We start from the raw sequence: 20,517 nt of genomic DNA, 5'->3' as shown, positions 1-20,517 counted from the left end.
TTTGGGTGGAAAATTAAACATTTACAATGGATTAAATGAAAAAAGGCTCCACAAAGTTTGATACCCAATTTCTCCCGAGTACACTGATACCCCATATGTGGTGGTAATCTGCTCTATGGGCGCACGGCCGGGCATAGAAGGGAAGGAGGCACCACCCAGATCAGATTTGCTATGTCACATTGTACAGGCTATAATTTTTTTTCTTTTTTTATTGTGGACCTATAGGGGCTTTTTTTTTGCCACATGAGATGCACTTTTCTGGTAGGTAATTTTGGGGCATCTATAGCTAATTGGTGAGATTTTATTGACTCTTTGTTGGTGGAGAAAATGAAAATCATCAATTTTTAGGAACATTTTTATGGGTTTTTTTTTTTGGTCGTTAACCATACCATAAAAATAGTATATTATTTTTAATCTATGGGTCGCCACAATTAAGAAAAGACCTCATTTATATAGATTTTTTATTTTTTCCCATTTTTAGCATCACCGTCTTTCATATGCATAACTTTTTTATTTTTCGTCTCACAAATCTGTTTAAGGGCTTATTTTTTGCGAGAAGGATTGCTCTTTTTAGTGGTATTATTTTAGATTGCATAACATTTTTTAAATCACTTTTTAGAGCATTATTTATTAATTGAAAATTATCTTTATTTTGGAGTTTTTTTTTTTTACGGGGTTCACTTTGCAGTTCTAATAATGATTCTGTTTTATTATGCAGATTGTTACGGACGCAGGGATACCAAATATGTGGGGGTTTTGTGTATTTTATTCAATTGTACTGAATAAAAACTAATTTGGAGAGAATCTTGTTCATTTTTGCATCATCATCTTTTCATATGCATAACTTTTTTATTTTTCGGCTGAAAAATCTAGTTAGGGGCTTATTTTTTTGCGAGAAGAGTTGTTCTTTTGAGTGTGCTTATTTTAGAGTGCATAACACTTTTTAAATCACTTTTTAGAGCATTTTTTCTAGGGTATTAATTAAAAATGATCTTTTTTTCGGAAAGTTTTTGCGGGTTTTTTTCTCCGGCGTTTACTGTGCGGGTCCAGTAACAATTCTGTTTTATTATACAGATTGTTACGGACACGGCAATACCAAATATGTGGGGTTTTTTTTGTGTTTTTTTTATAATTAAGTGTTTTTATGGGAAAGTGACATTTTAGGGGCTTATATTTTAATGTATTTATGTTTTATTCATTCTAATGTGCAGTGTTCAGTGTTTCTCTCTTTTTTTTTACTTATACATACTTTAACCAGTGATGCTCTGATTGCTGGTTCAAGTTCAATACACTGCTCTACAATACTATTTTATTGTAGAGCAGTGTAATCTGTCTGGCATGCTCGCGCATGCTCAGACAGTTTGCAGTCAGACCCGGAAGGGGTCTGACTGCCAGGGAGACCGGGCAGCTCTGGGGCACATGCCAGTCCTCGGAGAAGTGGATCGGATCCCCCGGTAAGCGGTGCGGGGGATCCGATCCATAGCGCAAACATCCTTACACGCCGCGGTCATGCTTGACCGCGGCGTGTAAGGGGTTAACACCCACGATCGGAGTCGGCTCCGATCGCGGGTGTTAGCGCAGGCTGTCAACTGTAATAGACAGCTGACATCCGCTGCTTCTGGTGCCGGTCCGTTCGTGAGCCGGTGCCAGAAGCAGGACGTTATACTACGTCCCGATGCGCTCAGCATGTAGCCCCGGGGACGTAGTATAATGTTGCGGTGCGCCTAGGGGTTAATATCATTGGACTTACATCAGCATGTAAGTTTAAAAACTGATTTAAGGGGTATTCCCACTTCGGCAAATTAATGTTATTATTTGTATGATGAAAAATTATACACTTCTCCAGTACTTTCTATATCATTTCCTTGTGGTTTTCTTTATCTCTGCTTGCTGTCATTCTATAGAAAGCTTCTATGTTAACTTTTACTTCCAGTGGACAGAAATCTGACTATGGTCACACAGGTACACAGTCTGTTATAACACAAGTAATCACTGCCCTGTGTTATAACGAGCCTTGCACCTGTGTGACCATGGTCAGATTTCTGTCCTCTGGAAGTAAACATAGAAGCTTTCTATTGCAGAACAGCAAGCAGAGATCTAGAAAACTGTGAGGAATTGATACAGAAAGTATCATATGGGAAAATTGTTTAACTTTTCATTATTCAAACAATATCCACTACTTGTTGAAATGGGAACCCTCTTTTAACATTGCAGACATGGAAAAGAACCATTTAGGGATAAGGGCAATACTTTTTAATAATTGTTTTTAATAAAGTATTTATTTTGGGTGAGTAGTTTCCCTTTAGTGTCTTTTAATGTTGAAGTTATGGTCCCTTTACCACACTTTGTGGTTGGTATGAATCTTTTGTACAGAATTTTATATTCTTCACATACTATATCATCTTGTTGTTTCACTTGGTCTCATATATCACTCTTTATTACATGAGAACTGTGGGATATCTAGGTGGTACACTACAGATGTTGTAATGTGTTTTTAGATAGCAAAGCTATCTTCATGGCGTGCAAACTTTATATATTGGGCTGGTTTTACCAAGTGCATTTATGTACATTATTTTGAAACGGTAATGATAATGTTCCTAGTGTGGTGTCATTACTTGAGTTGTTTAGTGATATCATTGTTCAAAGGGTTTTCCAGGTTCATGATGTTTGGTTTAAGACTTGGCATGGTTGTTATTCCTGCATCGTAGAGAGCTGGCCTCAGCTGATCAGCTGAAGTGGGTCTTAAGTTGTGGGTCCATGTTAAATCTGGCTCACGGTCTGTGCACCAGAACGCTCCCTAATTTGTGTCGCATGATGATTTGCGCAGCCATTCCACAAAAGGGTGGCGTGCAACACGGTGCGGGCACCTCTTAAATACCTGTGTAAGCAGTTTGTACCGAAAAGAACATGCAAAGTCTGACAGAAAACTGGTGAATGGCTCTTAGTAAATGTGCCCCATTCTATATTACTATTGCTGAAGCATTGTAATAAATGTATGCTCACATGGGTTTCTTTTTGCTTCTGGTAATTTTGCTTTTTGTATACTGCAATTTGTTCAACAAAATACTGTATATACTCAAGAATAAGCCAAATCGAATATAAGCCAAAGCCCCTAATTTTACCACAAAAACTGGGAGAACCTATTATCTTGAGTATAAGCCTAGTATGGAGAATACATACACCACAGCGTCTCCCAGTATATAAATAACCAGCCTCCTGACCCCAGTATGTAGCCAGCCGGCCCCATGTGCCCCAAGTAGATAGCAAGCCCCTGCCTCAGTATATAGCCAGCTGGTCCCCTGTATATAGCTAGCCCCTTGCCCCAGTATATAGCCAGCCAGCTAATTCATTGTATGAAGCCAGCCCCCTGCACCCAGTATATAGCCAGTCCCCACCCCAGTATAGAGCCATCCAGCCCCTGTATATAGCCAGCCAACTCTCTTTCTATAGCCAGCCACTGTAGCCCCCTCCCCCCCCCCCCCCCCGTGCAGAGGGGGTGGGGAGGAGGAAGACGTCGGAAAGCTGAGCACAGAGTTTATTTTTTTATGTGCCCAAATAGAAGCCGAGTGGGGCATTTTCAGCACAAAAATTTTGCTAAAAATTTGGCTTATACTCAAGTATATACGGTAATTGTGTAAAAGAGAAGGAAATGCCTATATTTTTGAACATAAAAACTAAACATCAAATTCAGTGTACATTAAAATCGTGTTTGGTCATGGGTACAAAACTTCATATGAGCATTTTATAAATAGACAGTCACATCTATATTTTATTGAGTTCTAGTAGACATTTTGCAATAGTTTGTAAAGCATTGCTTTTTAGCTAAATGAATTTAAGAATGAATGGGTATCAGCAAGTACACATGTCAGCAGTATTCTGATTCATGAATATTTGTGGAACCATGCACACACATGAATAATTTACGCAACTAATACATTTTTGCATTAAAGGAAATCTACCATCAAAATGAAGCATGATAAACTAGGAGTACTAATCCATACATACATCCATGGTGACTGTGAAAATCTTCTTATATTTGTTATCCGTGGCCTCCATTGTTCTAAAATATACTTTTAACATATGTTAATGAGCCTGAAGGGCTACTGGGGCAGCTCCCAGAGAGCCTCTGTGCTCTGGCTTCACATGCTGTTACACTGCCTCCCCCTCCACCTGCTTATTCAGCGTTTTCCTCTTCCTCTGCCTGATGTTATCTCTGTGCGCTCGCAGCGGTATGGTGCAGCACATGTGCAGCACTGTACCATTTCATACCTGGGGAAAAGGTAGATTTCCCCATATTACGGCGCCGTGTGCAATGTATCTCTATGCAGAGGTGGGAGGAGTGAGCAGCACTCACCCCCTCCTCCTCTCCAGTGCGCCAACGTGTGAACTTTAGTGTGAATGTAGCCTAAGGGAGGAATACTGTGCCAGCCGTTTGCAATACAGGCGGTCCCCTACTTAAGAACACCTGACTTACATACGATCCCTAGTTACAAACAGACCTCTGGATTTTGGTAACATACTGTACTTTAGCCCTAGGCTACAATAAATGGCTGTAACAGTTATCACAGGTGCCTGTAATTAAGATTTATTGTTAATCCTGGTTCTTATGACAACACAACATTTTTAAAATCCAATTGTCACAGAGACCAAAAACATTTTTGACTGGGGTTACAATAATAAAGTATACAGTTCCGACTTACATACAAACTCAACTTAAGAACAAACCTACAGGACCTATCTTGTATGTAACCCGGGGACTGCCTGTACAATGACTCAATGCCGTAAATAGTTAAAGCAGATATTCACCGAATAACCACAACCACTATGTTGTCAAGCAGGGCTGGCATTAGGGGGCGGAAAACTGGGCATTTCCCAGGGCCCCATATCCTAAAGAGACCCCCATATTTGAACTTTTGTGGGCAGACGATGTATTGTTCTTTTAACGATTAGAGTCAGCCCTTTTTGGTTTTTGTGTTTCAGTTTTTTTTACTGCGCTCTTTCCAAAAGCAATTACATTTTTATTTTTATGTTTAGAAAGATGTGTTAGAGCCAAATTGTACTTTTTAGTGGTGCAATTTTAGTTGAATAAAATGTACTGGAAAGCCGAAGAAAAAAAGTGCAGTGAAAAAAACATATTTGTGGCGGTTCCCTGCGGGCTTTGTTTTTACAAGTTTTATTCTGTGCTCCAAATGACATTTTTTCTTTATTCTTTGGGTCGTTATGATCACAGGGATACCAAATTTATATAGGTTTTATTAGGTTTTAATATATTTTAAGCGGTATGTGCTGATGTATTATCAATTTATATCAATACACATGGCAAGCCTACAAGTCTCAATGCGACTGTAGGCTGCCATGGCAACCGATCAATGACATTACGGGGAATGGCGATCGGCCATACAAGATGGCGGCACTCATGGGATAGTGAGTTAGGTGCCACGGTGGGGTGCCAGCACCGACTGCGGCAGTAACAGGCGGTTGTCAGCTGTATTATACAGCTGAAACCCGCTGTGTATGGGGAGGCCTCAGCCTGTAAGATCTCTCCATACAACCCGCGCGTTATAGTACGTCCTGGTGTGGATAGAGGTTAATACCCCTTGGTTGAATACCCAGGTGAAGATGTTTATCATCTACTTCCTGTCTATCTATATACATATCTATCTATAATCTATCTTTCTTTTTATCCATCTCCTATATTTTGTCTATTTCCTATCTATATATCTGTCTATTACCCATTCATCTACCTAGCTTTTAGTCTATTTATCTATATATCTTCTATCTATCTATTATCTATCTATCCATCTTTCAAACCATCTTCTATCCCTCATCTACTCTATAAAGATATAAAGAATTCAGCTGCACCAGTTGAGTAAAAGTGGGTGCTCTAACATTGGGTTTGTTATGTCCTGTAATTCAATTAATCAAAAACGGTGTCACACCAAAAATAGTGACAAAAACAAAATTACTTTATTCCAAAAGTGCTACGTTTCAGCCCAGGCTGTATTTCCAGCACACCTATGCCCACTGCACCCAACCCATCTCCCCCTCCTATTTCAATATATTTATCATCTGTCATATACTTGGTGTATATATTCTTTGGTGTTGCTAACAAAGACTATACACACTGATTTATTCTCATTATACATATTATAATATATCTCTCAAATCATTATATCTGAGTTTGAATAAGATTTCCTGTTATCTGTTGTAGACTGAGAGTGACTATATATTATGATGGCATTATAATAGGTATATATACGTATCTAATTTTATTGTACATATTTAGTATAATTCTAATTTTATTTTCAATTGTATAATAATGGTATCTACATATCATGATGATATTATAAGAACCATGTATATGTATTTATTTTTATCATATAAACTTGGCATAGTCCCAAAATGTTTATATCTAGGCTTAAGAAGATAATACTAACTGTTTTTCAGTGAATGACAAAAATATTTTTATGATCTGAGGATTCAATCCAAGCTGGGCTTTAGAAAATTTTTCCATATATAAGCAGGGTTTGAGGCTATATCCAGTCAGCTCCTGAAACGTCTGGCTCTGAAACGTGTCTAGTGAAGTACCTGGGGATTGCCAAGTAGTATATCCAGCTCACCAAAGTTCGGTTTGCTGGGGGACACTCTGGAAATCTATGGCTATAGAGAGGAGCACTCCATCATCTTTGTGATTCATTGAAGGGAAGCACGCATGCGCAGAGAAGATCTCGGGACGCTGAGGTCAGCGATATTCCCCATACTGACTCAGCACACATCGGGACACCCTGCAGTTGGGGTATGAAATATTTCTGATGACAACTTTGCCTTCAGGTCCCTAAGATGACTGGTTGTGAGTAACCGTCATTTACAAGTCACAAAATTGATTTTGGTCCCATGACAATTTGGGATTTTTATATGTATCGTGCCATCCTCTCATGAACAATGTAATTTCAATAGTATTCTAAGTGTCCCTACAATCTTCATCATTATCTGGAGAGGACAATTACATTTCCATCGGAGTCACTAACAAATATACATATAAGAATATGTATGATTCCCAGCATTTTCGATTATCCCCAGGATACAATACGACCATAGGTATTAAGTCACTAGGGTCCTTTTGTGACTATATACCTGAGGCCCGACCTGAAATATAGCTATTATTGATCTATATGATCCATGCCAAGTGTAACTGTCATATCTAAAAGTTCATTTTATCGCATGATTTGTATAATTTTATTTGTATTTTATATAGTGTTTATGTATTTTATCTAACCATTTCTATTTGGATCTTTTTATAAGATAATAAATGACATTTCCACCTTTTCAACCAGCTGTGGTGAGTGCTCAGCAATTTTCGTATTTTTAGTTTTCAATTTTTACCCACATGACACACCGATTTTACAGCTAGCAGCACCACCTCTACTATATAATAATAATAATTCTTTATTTATATAGCACACACAGATTACACAGCGCTGCACAGAGCTTTGCCAAATCAGTCCCTGTCCCAATGGCGCTCACAATCTAATCAACCTACCAGTATTTTTTGGAGTGTGGGAGGAAACTGGATCCAGATGTATGGGATGTTTGCTGCTATTCAAGTATATATTCTTAAATGAATTCCATTTGGTCCATTATGTAACATTTTAGATGTAATATTTCATATATTTTTCCATGCAGTTTATTGTTATGATTGGTTCTATATAACAATGTGTTTTTATATCATTCTATTTACCTATGGTTATATTGTTATCATGCCTTTTTAATATCCGTCGCTATTCCGAAGGAGGAAGAGGGTGTGTGTCTCTCCTTGTTCGTAAGTGGTCACATGACAGTAGCCATGCGACTAGTTCACATGATGCGGAAGTTTATGATTTCCATGTTTTGTCAGTTTATGCCGCAACGTCAATACGATTGACAGATTTCTGGCATTTACTTTTGCACACTGCCCGTGGGCTCAACAGCTTTGGTAAGTTACACTATCTATCAATCTATCTATCTATATGTATATTTATATATTATACATGTGCTGGTAGGAATAGGATCATGACTAAGATAAGGTAAATAGCGTCGAAATGCAGTGATCTGTATATTTTATTCATCTGTATGTACCTGTAGCAATTAATAAAGGATGATTTTATGGTTATATTCCTGTGGATATTCTTTGAGTGCCACAAGCCGTGGTTTGTTTGTACACTGGATCGTCAAGTCGGGATTTGGCAGTGTGCACCACCATATGGACACAGATTTCGGAGGTTAACGAGCGTGACTGAGTGAGTGGACAGTGTGTTTTCTTCTTCTTTCCATGGACTAAGCCTATATAGAGGTATAGAAGGTATAGTCCTCAGAACAAGTCAAGTTATTTGCTTGAAAAAAAAGTATTACCTATTACCATTACCCAGAGGAATAACAGAGGATGAGGGACACATACACAGGTTTTTGAGCATGTTTGCTAGGCAGGAAGTATAGCAGTGTATGCTTTACACAAGCCTATGACACGGAGTTGTGAGTTGAGTCTCAGGTGTCAGTCTCAGGTGTCAGTCTCAGGTGTCCAAGTCAGGTGTCCAAGTCAGGGGTCCAAGTCAGGGGTCCAAGTCAGGGGTCCAAGTCAGGGGTCCAAGTCAGGGGTCCAAGTCAGGGGTCCAAGTCATTTGTTGGTGTCTGAGTCAGTGTCGGTGTTAGGCGTTGGAGTCAGATGACAGTGTCATTGTCAGGTGTCAGATTCAGGTGCCAGTGTTAGGTATCAAATATGCCATTATATGATCTATGGCTCGGACTTCTGACCATGTCCTTAAATTGACACTGTTATAGTGCATCGTTTTAAGTCCTGTAGAAACCATTGGAAGGGTTCAATACTTTATAATGTTATATTCAGGGCAGGTTACTCCTGCAGTCAATCAATGGCTTCAGCAGGGATCAATACAGAAATGCAGAAATGGCATATTATATGTCAAGAGCTTAAGGAGCTCATATAGGGCTACTGGTATTGCAAGGAGGGGGCATGGAAGTTGGGAGAGGCAGGCTAGATTACACATTGCTTATTTTCTGGCTTTAACATTTTAATCTTAAAAAATGTAATAAAAATCATAGAGTATCATTTGTGATATTAGTTTTTTTCATCTTTGTCACATTGTACAGTGTGTGACTATTTGTCCCATACTGTACATAGGTTATAATTTGATTCTTTATTAACAGAAACGTAAAATATCTGACCATTATTCATCCATTAACCCCTTCAAGACTGCAATACAGCTATATATGTCCTATTTGCACATGCCCCATACACATACCATGTATATACACACATACACACAGTGCCCCCTTTTAAACGATCATATTTCCTGAACCGTTGTACACAAATCTGGTAATTATGATACACAAATCTGGTAATTTGTGCATTTCTAGGTTAAACAGCACTGCAGATATCCACTGTTAAAGTTGCAATAAAAATGTTATTTTTAAATACACATCTTAATTTCTGCAACCTTAGCAGTAGCTATCTCTGGTTCTTTTTAACACAAGCCTTATATGATATTAAAGAGTTGATTTTCTCTTTAATTGGGCACCTGAATTGTGTTTCTAGGTACAACCGTTCCAGAGATATGACTGTTTGAAGTGAGCCACTCTCCAGCCTGTCAGACCGTGTTGGAGATGCTTCTCTGATGCATGCTAACTTATTATATGCAATGGTATGTTCTCTCTGGAGCATCTATTGAAATTTAACTTCTCAACCTCCATCCCTAGAGTTAAAATGTGAACTATGCTTAAATCACGCAACAAGCCACATCTCAATGTACCCCGGCTTGCAGCTGACCAAAATAATAGAGGGAAGAAACAATAAATTCTACAAGCACCAATTACTCACAGTAAAATGTCAGAACAAGGGTGATCTTACTGCCCTGAATAAAAGACTGAAGGGCAAGGAAGATTATTTTTCAGCAAGCCATCTTTGGAGTCTTTCCAACAGAGCAGTGAATAATGTTTCTCACTTAGTTTCATGTTACAAAGAAATTTGTTCAGAATGCTAAAAGCAAATGCTGCAATCACAGTAGAAAAATACTCTGTGCAAAGACATCAACAACATGAATCTTGTATTTCTAATCACTTCTTCATGCTATAAAAGGAAAATAAAATAAACCTTTCCTAAATGTGCAGAACTTTTGATTTATGTATAATTATCATTAACAGCACAGAAATAGAAACCATAAAGGACTGGAAATTCACTAATGCATTTAAGCCCCCCATAACATGTTACTCATTCTTCCCAAAGGGGAAAATTATTGTTTGACCAATCTTAGTTTTTTGGTTAAAGATATTTTTCAAAAATCACATTGTCAAGCTAGGCTATAAGTGCAAATTTTAAAATGCTGTTCCCATTCCCTTCACAAGCCAGGTGGACAGCAGTGCGTCTCCCTCACTGGTCACAAATGGCATGTACCAATTATTGTGCATAAGCAGCGTCCCTTCAAGCCCCAACAATTCAGGTCAGGCTAAAACAGAAGCAAAGGGAACCGGAACCACTGGAATGAAGGTTCAGAGAAGGTGAGTTTGCCATTAGGTCATTGATTTCATTGATTTTTTTTTTACATATCATATGCAGTTGTTTTCAGTAGCCTGTGGCAATCTTTAGTAGTTTTCCCTCTTGTTTGTCTCATATCCCGTGGATGGAAACTAGCTGTACATTTACTGAACACCTAAGGGTGCATGCAGATGAACATATTCTCATCCAGGCTACGGCATACAGCCATACGCAAGAGAAAGGAGGAATAACCGCTGCTCACTCCTCCCCTCTTCATAGAGAAGCAAGCGGCCGCCACCGTAAAACAGTGAAATCAAGAACATATAATATAATCACTGATGGCCATTTCCATTTTGCATTTAAATTTTTGCTTTTTTCTTTTCAAATGCCATAACTTTTCTATTTTTCAGTTTATGGAGCTCTATGAGGGCTTATTTTTTTGCAACAAATTGTACTTACTAGTGTCAGTATATAATATCTCATTCAATATACCGGTTAGCTGGAAAAAAATGGAATGCAGTGAAAGTGACCAAAAAACACATTTGCAAAATTTGTCTCCTGGGCTCTGATTTTTTATCTTTCACTGTGAGCTCTAAATGACACACCACAATTCTTTGGGTCACTACAATCACAAAGATAACATATTTATGTGTTTTAATACATTTAAAAAAAATGTAAATCTTTTGTACAAAAAAAATTGCAAACAGACCTGTGTAAGATATAAATTTCTGACACCAATTTAGAGACTGTACACTGCACTTTTTATTGCATTTTTTATGTTTGGCAAAATAGCAAAAATTGTCATTTTGTCATTTGGGAATCTAACACGTTTATGATTAAGTTTATTTCTTTTAATTTCTGCTTTAGGGAAGGGTTGATTTGAACTTTTATTGTTCATTTAATTTAGTTAAGTTTTTTAAAATACTTTTTTAGTCATCCTAGATGGTCATTTATCTTTATTTTTCTTCCTGTCTTTTTTGATACATTTTTTGGCGCATTAAAATTTTTGCATCTTTTTGGGGACATTTTGCAATGTCCACCAGACATTTGTTTTTTGTAAGACACATTTATCTTATATTCCAAATGTGCTAAATATCGCAAATGTCATTTTTATCACAAGTCATAAATGTCACATTTATCATTTAAAATTGTCTAAAATTTGCAAAACATTTTTTGGTGCAAAAAACGCCAGACAAAACCATACTTAAGTAAAACTTGCTCAGCACCCACTTAAGCTGCTGTCATGTGTAATAAAGGTTTTTATACAGCACTTAATACAGCACTTATAGTGTGATAAACCCCCACTCATGAGTAAAGTCCCAGGGTACACATACTCTAGGGTGCCTCCCAATTTACAACATAAATCCCACCCAAGTATCCACGATGGCATATTTATGCTAAATCTACTCCCAGGCGCTCTCAGCACCCACTTAAGCTGCCGCTACCTACAATTTACTTATACTAAAAAGGCCGTAGGCACCTCATTTGCACAGACAACTCACACTGGTAAATCACACAGAACATACAATAACTAAGTATGCTTATCTATAAGAAACTTGGTAAAGTAAATCTCTTCAGAATTGTATATTCTCTAAGGCTACAAGCCTTAAAATTTAACATACAAAATTATGGTTGCCGTGAACCACATTTATAAAGGGTTTAGATAGTTTAATGAAGCTTTTATGACATTCATAATATTTTTTACTTCCATAACTTTTTAAGGACTATTATACAATATCCACTACATGGTATGAAATGTAAAACAAATGTCGGAATACATGCTGATGTTTTGTTAGCATAATTAAATATAATAATATGAAGGCAAATTAAAGATCATTCTATTTGACTCAAACAACTGTATTATTGTACCTCAGTTTATTTATTGATATCAGTTTCCATATTAAAAGCAATAGGACAAATTGCAACTGGATAAGGGTTAAAATAAAAGTTTTAGAATTCTTGGCTTTTTCTGTTAAATTAATGAAAATATAAAATGTTAGGCACAAAATAATGCTTTATCATGATACATAAAACATATACACCCACATACATACATATAAAATATGTATATGAGATTCCTAACATGATTACATAAAAGTATAATAAAAATGTAACAAGAATTTTATCACTGTGCTGCCAAAGATAAGTTATAGTGATATGAATTTCTAAAATTATTAACCTGACAAATATCTGTCACTTACCGGAACAAGAAATTTTTTAATCTCTTCTAGGGCATGACTCATACGTGAATATGCTTCTCCCGGTGGAGCAAATACTTCAATTAATACGTGGAGTTCATCACTCAAGTGTGCATATTTTGCCTCTCCACTCTTTCTTAATTCTTCTTCCTGGCATTTAAATAAATGAGATCTCTTATTTTCATTGATTTACAACAAAAGGGCATAGTCATATAAGAACCAGTTGAGAATAGAATGTTGTCGGAAGTAAATGGAAAGCCTCAAAGTAATATTTGTCTAAAGAAAACCAATAGTCTTAAGACTAATAAGAATGTCAGTTTTAATTTTCTCTAAGGTACGTTTGTAATGGATAAATATTAGTTTTATTCTAGTTATTATTTGACAATATAATTCTCCAACATATGTGTCAGGGTTTTTATTAAAACTTCTTGTTACAACTTCTTGGTACAAAAAAAGTCTCAAATTTTGGAGCATTTTTCTGCTACTTTTTCAAAATTGCATCGAAACAGCTGGATTTATTAGATAAATAAAGTAAATCCATCCAAAAGCTGTGCAACACAAGTTGTTATGCAAATATGGAAAAGTCACAAAAAAAATCCACAAATTTCCAACTTCTCTAAAATCTGAGACTTTTGTGTACTAAGAAAAAAAAGGAATCTCCCCCAAAGTTGTTTAGATTATTAGGCTGCATTCACATGAAAGTTTTTCATCCATATGGAGCACGTATTTAATCCATATTCATATGTCACCGTAGATTTCTAAGGGCATATAGAACTGAAATATGGGATAAAATAGGACATGCTCTATATTTTTAAATTGCTTGTACTGTATATGATATGGTACGGTGTAAACTACAGCAATGTTAGACATATTGTCCATTGAAATGAATGTAGCTGTATGTAACCAGTAAAAAAAAGCACAAGTAGCAAACGGCCATTTTCATACATTTGTGTGAATGCTTCCTAACAGCACTATGTGGAAAAGTATTATTAAGTTGTTTTATTGGGGCTACATTTTATTTGGACATTATATGGTGGTATTCTGAGGGCCTTATTAGTCAATAATAGTTTATATAATAGATATTATGTAAAAAATTATGACCAAAAATTTCAAGATGTTGACTTTCTTTGCATGTACCTATTTATTATAAAATTTACAGACATATAAATACATTTGCCACTTTTATAACAACATAGCACACATAAAAACAATGGGGTTTCACAAAACTGCTCACTCATATGTAACCTTCAACCTCTGTACATTTTATTAAGCCTTGAAACGATTACATTTTAGAAAAAAATTAGTAACACTATATCTATATATACATTGCATACCTGGCCACGGCTTTGACTTCTATAATCTATATATATATATGGAGATTTTTAATACAATAGCTTGCTTTAAATTGTAAATATCTAAATCATAGAGTATATTAATATGTGGCAGAGTTGTTGCAGACATGTTTGAAATCAAAATTCAGTTATATTCATATTAGAAAAGTAGTTTAACGAGAAAAGAGTTGTTTTTTTTATGAAAAAATGTTGTCAAAACTTCTTTATGGTTACTATTAGCTATAAGACATTTGTGCAATTCACATTTTAGATATGATTCATAGGAGACACCACAAACTGCTATAGACAAGTGTATACACATACAGAACAGACAGAAGTTAAATCCATGTAATCACAGCGCCAGCCCAGCAGCCATACTGTAATTGTGATCAGACAACATTTAAAGATACTTAGATGCTATGTTGAGTACAGACTATAACATCTAAAGGGTTACACTATTTCTGTTTTTGTTTATCTGAGGATGAACCCAATATATACACTGTAATACATTAGTTTATTGCATGTTCAACCTGTAGAGTAATGAAAAAAATAAAATACAATAATGATAAGTCAATAGAGTAGTTATTTCTTATCATTAGTAAGCTGTTTGAAAGTCAGAATAATTTTAGTTGCCCATGGCAACCAACTACAGCTCAGCTTTCATTTTACCAGTGCTCATTAATATTTTAAAGGGGAGCTGTGATTAGTTGCTATGGACAACTAGAAATATTCTGACTTTCAGACAGCTTGATAAATCTGTCCCACTGGGGCAGATTTACTTACCCTGTTCATTCGCGATCGCAATCTGCGGTGGATTCGGGTCCGGCCGGGATTCATTAAGGCAGTTCCTCCGACGTCCACCAGGTGGCGCTGCTGCGCTGAAGAGCATCGGAACGCACTCAAGTTCACCGGCCTATTCCTAGTGAAGGTAAGTGCAATCTCCGCGACACTTTTTTTTTTTAAAATGCGGCGGTTTTTCCGAATCCGTCAGGTTTTCGTTTGGCCACGCCCCCCGATTTCCGTCGCGTGCATGTCAGCACAATGCGCCACAATCCGTTCGCGCGCCAAAATCCCGGGGCAATTCAGGGGAAATTGTCGCGAATGGGAAATATTCGGGTAACACGTCGGGAAAACGCGAATCCGGCCCTTAGTAAATGACCCCCAATGTGTTTCATTGGTTGCTTCATGTATATGTACCTTTGCCTCCTTTGAGAGCTTCAGCCTTTCCCTGTTCTCACCTTGCTGCCCTCTGCATATATACACAACTGTATGTTTCTCACTCCTTCAGTCCGTCCTAATAGGGAGCTCCACTGTGACTTTTTTTTCTCACAGTCTGTCTCTTACAGTCTGGGAGAGCAGGATGACTCATAATCTCCTGCTGCAGGCCCCCGATATTCATCAATGCTTAGACATGTAAACAAAGATCCACAGAGAGTTTGCAGACAACACTAAAGTAGGTAGCAGGAATGCTGAATCACTTGATGAACATTCAGGGAATATTATTAAGGCAGTAAAGGCACATATAATATGTATGTAATAGAGTTGCCCTCCCATTTAAAGAACAGAGAATGGATGTGGAAGTACAGCTGCTTTTATTGTGTAGTGATTAACAGAAAACACCTTTTATACACAGTAAGGCTACATTCACACTGCTGTATGGGGGACGTATATAGGCAGATGCATGTACGCCATATGTACGTCACCCATAATCAGCAAAGATGTAACGTAAAAACTTCAATGGTATAAAATAAAGGAAGGAATTGTGATGAACCACAGGAATGGAAAACAATTGAAACATTTTACTGGAATGTTCATAGAAAGCAATATGATTTATAACAGAAAACCAACAAGAACATTAAAAGATGTATTGTTACTTGCATAGTAAAATTAAAAAACAATTTAGCTGGGAAACTGTAAATACCAACAAAGGATTTTAACAAGTAGTTGCAGCAGGTAGAAGGCAGTGATTCTACTTTTATGAAATTCATTTGGTTCTTCAGTAATGTCGGAGCAAATAGTTGAGAGCAGGTAACACACCCTTCTAGACTACCAGCAATAATTATGCTAGATCAGCCACTGATATTAATCCTTCATTGAGATTTAGTTGGTTTAGAATATAATGTAAACAGAAAAAGCAAAAAACTCCAGCACAGGCTCCTGGGCCTGCGTTTTGGCTGAGAGCCTTAGTCCTGATCTAGCATGATTTTTTATCTGAAATCTTTTAAATACAACTCCCAATCATTCTCACATGGTTGTAGTGGGAGGAGAAAAACAAGCTCTTATATAAATGTATTATTTTGATACTGCTTTAATATACTACAGTCATTTCTAAAGTGTAAACCCAACTTTAGCTGTACATCACAAGGATCTTATTGTATATACACTCACCGGCCACTTTGTTAGGTACACCATGCTAGTAACGGGTTGGACCCCCTTTTGCCTTCCCAACTGCCTCAATTCTTCGTGGCATAGATTCAACAAGGTGCTGGAAGCATTCCTCAGAGATTTTGGTCCATACTGACATGATGGCATCACACAGTTGCCGCAGATTTGTCGGGTGCACATCCATGATGCGAATCTCCCGTTCCACCACATCCCAAAGATGCTCTATTGGATTGAGATCTGGTGACTGTGGAGGCCATTTGAGTACAGTGACCTCATTGTCATGTTCAAGAAACCAGTCTGAGATGATTCCAGCTTTATGACATGGCGCATTATCCTGCTGAAAGTAGCCATCAGATGTTGGGTACATTGTGGTCATAAAGGGATGGACATGGTCAGCAACAATAATGAGGTAGGCTGTGGCGTTGCAACGATGCTCAATTGGTACCAAGGAGCCCAAAGAGTGCCAAGAAAATATTCCCCACACCATGACACCACCACCACCAGCCTGAACCGTTGATACAAGGCAAGATGGATCCATGCTTTCATGTTGTTGACGCCAAATTCTGACCCTACCATCCGAATGTCGCAGCAGAAATCGAGACTCATCAGACCAGGCAACGTTTTTCCAATCTTCTACTGTCCAATTTCGATGAGCTTGTGCAAATTGTAGCCTCAGTTTCCTGTTCTTAGCTGAAAGGAGTGGTACCCGATGTGGTCTTCTGCTGCTGTAGCCCATCTGCCTCAAAGTTCGACGTACTGTGCGTTCAGAGATGCTCTTCTGCCTACCTTGGTTGTAACGGGTGGCGATTTGAGTCACTGTTGCCTTTCTATCAGCTCGAACCAGTCTGCCCATTCTCCTCTGACCTCTGACATCAACATTGCATTTCCGCCCACAGAACTGCCGCTCACTGGATGTTTTTTCTTTTTCAGACCATTCTCTGTAAACCCTAGAGAAGGTTGTCTGTGAAAATCCCAGTAGATCAGCAGTTTCTGAAATACTCAGACCAGCCCTTCTGGCACCAACAACCATGCCACGTTCAAAGGCATTCAAATCACCTTTCTTCCCCATACTGATGCTCGGTTTGAACTGCAGGAGATTGTCTTGACCATGTCTTCATGCCTAAATGCACTGAGTTGCCGCCATGTGATTGGCTGATTAGAAATTAAGTGTTAACGAGCAGTTGGACAGGTGTACCTAATAAAGTGGCCGGTGAGTGTATATGTCCACATCTCTGTGTATCGTAATGTTACAGCATATTTTCTACTCATGTCAATAAAGAATTGGATTTTAGAAGACCCAGGAGCCTGCAGTTTTATGCCTTTTCTGTGTTTTGTTTGCTGGTGTCTTTGCCTTGGGCACTCTGAGCGCGGCTGATCAGTCTCCAATCAGGTTGGGGAAGTCTGAGTTGACTAATTTATAAGTTAGAATATAATGTAGGGGACCAAAAAAATAATAACCAATAACCAAAACAAGACATGCACTTACATACACGGGGAAGAAGAAGGTTAACTCCGTGGACCTGAGTGGGGAAGCGACACATTCAGGATATCCGGCGCACAATCTTTGTGAATCGTGGCAGAAAGCATTATCGTCAGACAACCCACAGCAAGGATAGGGTAAGTATCTTTGGAGCTGTAATTTAGGAAGCAATTAATTATTTATATTATTAAAATGATACACAAGTGCTGGGTCGGGCTCTGGGGAACTGGCTATTATATGCCCCCTGAAGGACTTATATCTGTCTTCCTGCCTACTCTGCCCTCTCTGATTACCTTTGTGTCAGAAGCATGAAGATTATATTCTCATTTTACATTTCTCTTACTAACCACATATTTTTGTAGACACTTCAACCCCACAAGCTGGAAAATAACTTAAAGGAAATTTTTAAAGGAAACCTACCACTCCTCACATGATGAAATCATGCGAGCAGACCACCATGTAGGTTACTTAATGCTGTTGCCAGCACATAGTTTAGTTAGGCTCGGCAAACTATAACTGCTGCCATAGGTTGACTGCTGACTACCAACATTGCTGGTCTATCTGTCATAATGTTTAAGTCAATGTAAGAGTTCCATCGATGTTTGGACCCAAGGCTCCTATGTGGAGCTTTGGCCAGATCCAAAAGCAGTCTTGGCTTCCTCTTCTTTCCATGTTGCTCATGGAAAGAAGAGGAATTGCCAGCAAAGAGGCACAAATATACTGGCCCATCCACATAATATTGAATACAACACCATTTATCAAACAATGGGCCACATTTATCACTTTTGTGCACCTAAGTGTAGTAGCTGCGCCTAAATTCTGGTGCACTGTTTTGCCAGAATTATCACAAGCTACAACCATCTATGATAAGTTAATTTTCTGCCTCTTATTTATTACTTTATTTTAACTCAGTTTAGATACGGTCACTTACATGTAATCCTGCTACAAGCTCCTCTCTGCTTCTGCCACATCCCAGAATGAAGATAACACTCACAGCAGCATCCAGGTCTGGGACACCCTGCACCCAGTTACCTCCTCAGCAGTGGCTTCTCCTAGAGGGGATCCCCCAGTGCTGATCCCCCTGCTGCACCCCTGTAATTCTGCAGAGTATCCCCCTCGGACACCAGTGTAATCATCCTGCTACACGGGGAACACATGTCTGTACTATTTGCAAAATTCTGCAAACTTCTCTCTGAGCTCAGGATTCTGCAGAATGTTTTGTAAATAGAAGGTGATGAACTGTAAATAGAGTCTGCAGCTCCTGTCTGTAGAGCATCTAATGTCTGTATTATCTGTTCTAGTGTCTGCGGTGTCTGCAGTGTATCCAATGTCTGTATTATCTGTTCTAGTGTCTGGCTGAGCTTTGCTGCTAGAAATGAGCTGTTCTGCAAAGGGGCTCAGTGCTTACTTCTCAGTTTACGCCACCTTCGGGCTGGAGTGTTTTGCGTTTTTGCGCTTAAATGAACAACATGCAAATGATGAATATCATTAGGTGCAGCAAAACATCTGAATTGGTAAGGTAAACGAGAGAAAACCAGCTCTGACCTAGATGCCTGGCTATAAAAATGCTGCTTAATGTATCCTGTCTATATACAATGTTGGGTTCATATGGTATATCTTCGTTGTTTTTATAATCTGTTTGATATTTAAATGTTGTTGCTACATTGCCTTATTTTTCCTTCAGGGGCCTATTTAACCAACTGCCTTCCCTATTGAGTGTACTGTTAGTACAGATGTAAATTTAGAACCTGACAAAAATAGTACAATAGTAATAAGCCTCAAATCAACTAATGTTATCCATATAAATGTCTTCAAATGTAGTTTCTATTTTTTGCACTGCCTGGAAAATTCCTATATATAAATGTAATGGCTACCATCATGAAAATGCATCTACTTCAGTAAATCATGTTCAGTAAGCAGCCGGATTGAACATCTGTATCATATTGATCTTGTGTGGTTAGCAAGTAAAAATTCAACTTGTAAATCATATATTCAATGACCAGACCAGCACATTAAGAATAATCCAAGGTCAGTGGTTAGGTTTTGCATTATAAGTTTGTTTGCTATTATTTAGCTGTATGACATGCAGCTTGAAAGAAAATCAATGGCCCTATCAACTTCCGCTCATTTTATTTCAAAATGAGCACCATTGAAAAGTAGACCATTTACCATACTATACTATCAAACTACACAGATTTTTATTTCTATAAATTAAACACTATATGTGACATATAACATGACTGATATGTTGGTGGTCCCAGACAAAACCCATCCCTTTTAATGGTATAAGAGTGACCCTGCTGAGTGAAGGGTAGTGGTTAGAGATGAGCGAGCACTAAAATGCTCGGGTACTCGTTATTCGAGACGAACTTTTCCCGATGCTCTAGTGCTCGTCTCGAATAACGAGCATCATTGAAGTCAATGGGAGACTCGAGCATTTTTCAAGGGGACCAAGGCTCTGCACAGGGAAGCTTGGCCAAACACCTGGGAACCTCAGAAAAGGATGGAAACACCACAGAAATGGACAGGAAACAGCAGGGGCAGCATGCATGGATGCCTCTGAGGCTGCTTAATCGCACCATTATGCCAAAATTATGGGCA

General features: G+C 38.1%; 1 protein-coding gene across 9 annotated transcripts in view; it reads right to left on the bottom strand.

Annotated features, from left to right (window-relative positions):
- Nucleotides 1-20,517, bottom strand: part of KHDRBS2 (KH RNA binding domain containing, signal transduction associated 2) — a 255,902-nt gene that overhangs the window by 75,699 nt on the left and 159,686 nt on the right. For all 9 annotated transcript variants that reach the window (XM_072142213.1, XM_072142212.1, XM_072142214.1 and 6 more), the window contains exon 4: nucleotides 12,724-12,870. In XM_072142213.1, coding sequence (XP_071998314.1) covers nucleotides 12,724-12,870 — 147 coding nt within the window. The remainder of the gene's footprint in view (nucleotides 1-12,723; nucleotides 12,871-20,517) is intronic.

The sequence above is a fragment of the Engystomops pustulosus genome, chromosome 3 (assembly GCF_040894005.1).
Source record: "Engystomops pustulosus chromosome 3, aEngPut4.maternal, whole genome shotgun sequence".
Taxonomy (NCBI): Eukaryota; Metazoa; Chordata; class Amphibia; order Anura; family Leptodactylidae; genus Engystomops; species Engystomops pustulosus.
Note: the sequence above shows the minus strand (reverse complement) of the source record. Positions and strands in the feature narration are given on the sequence as shown.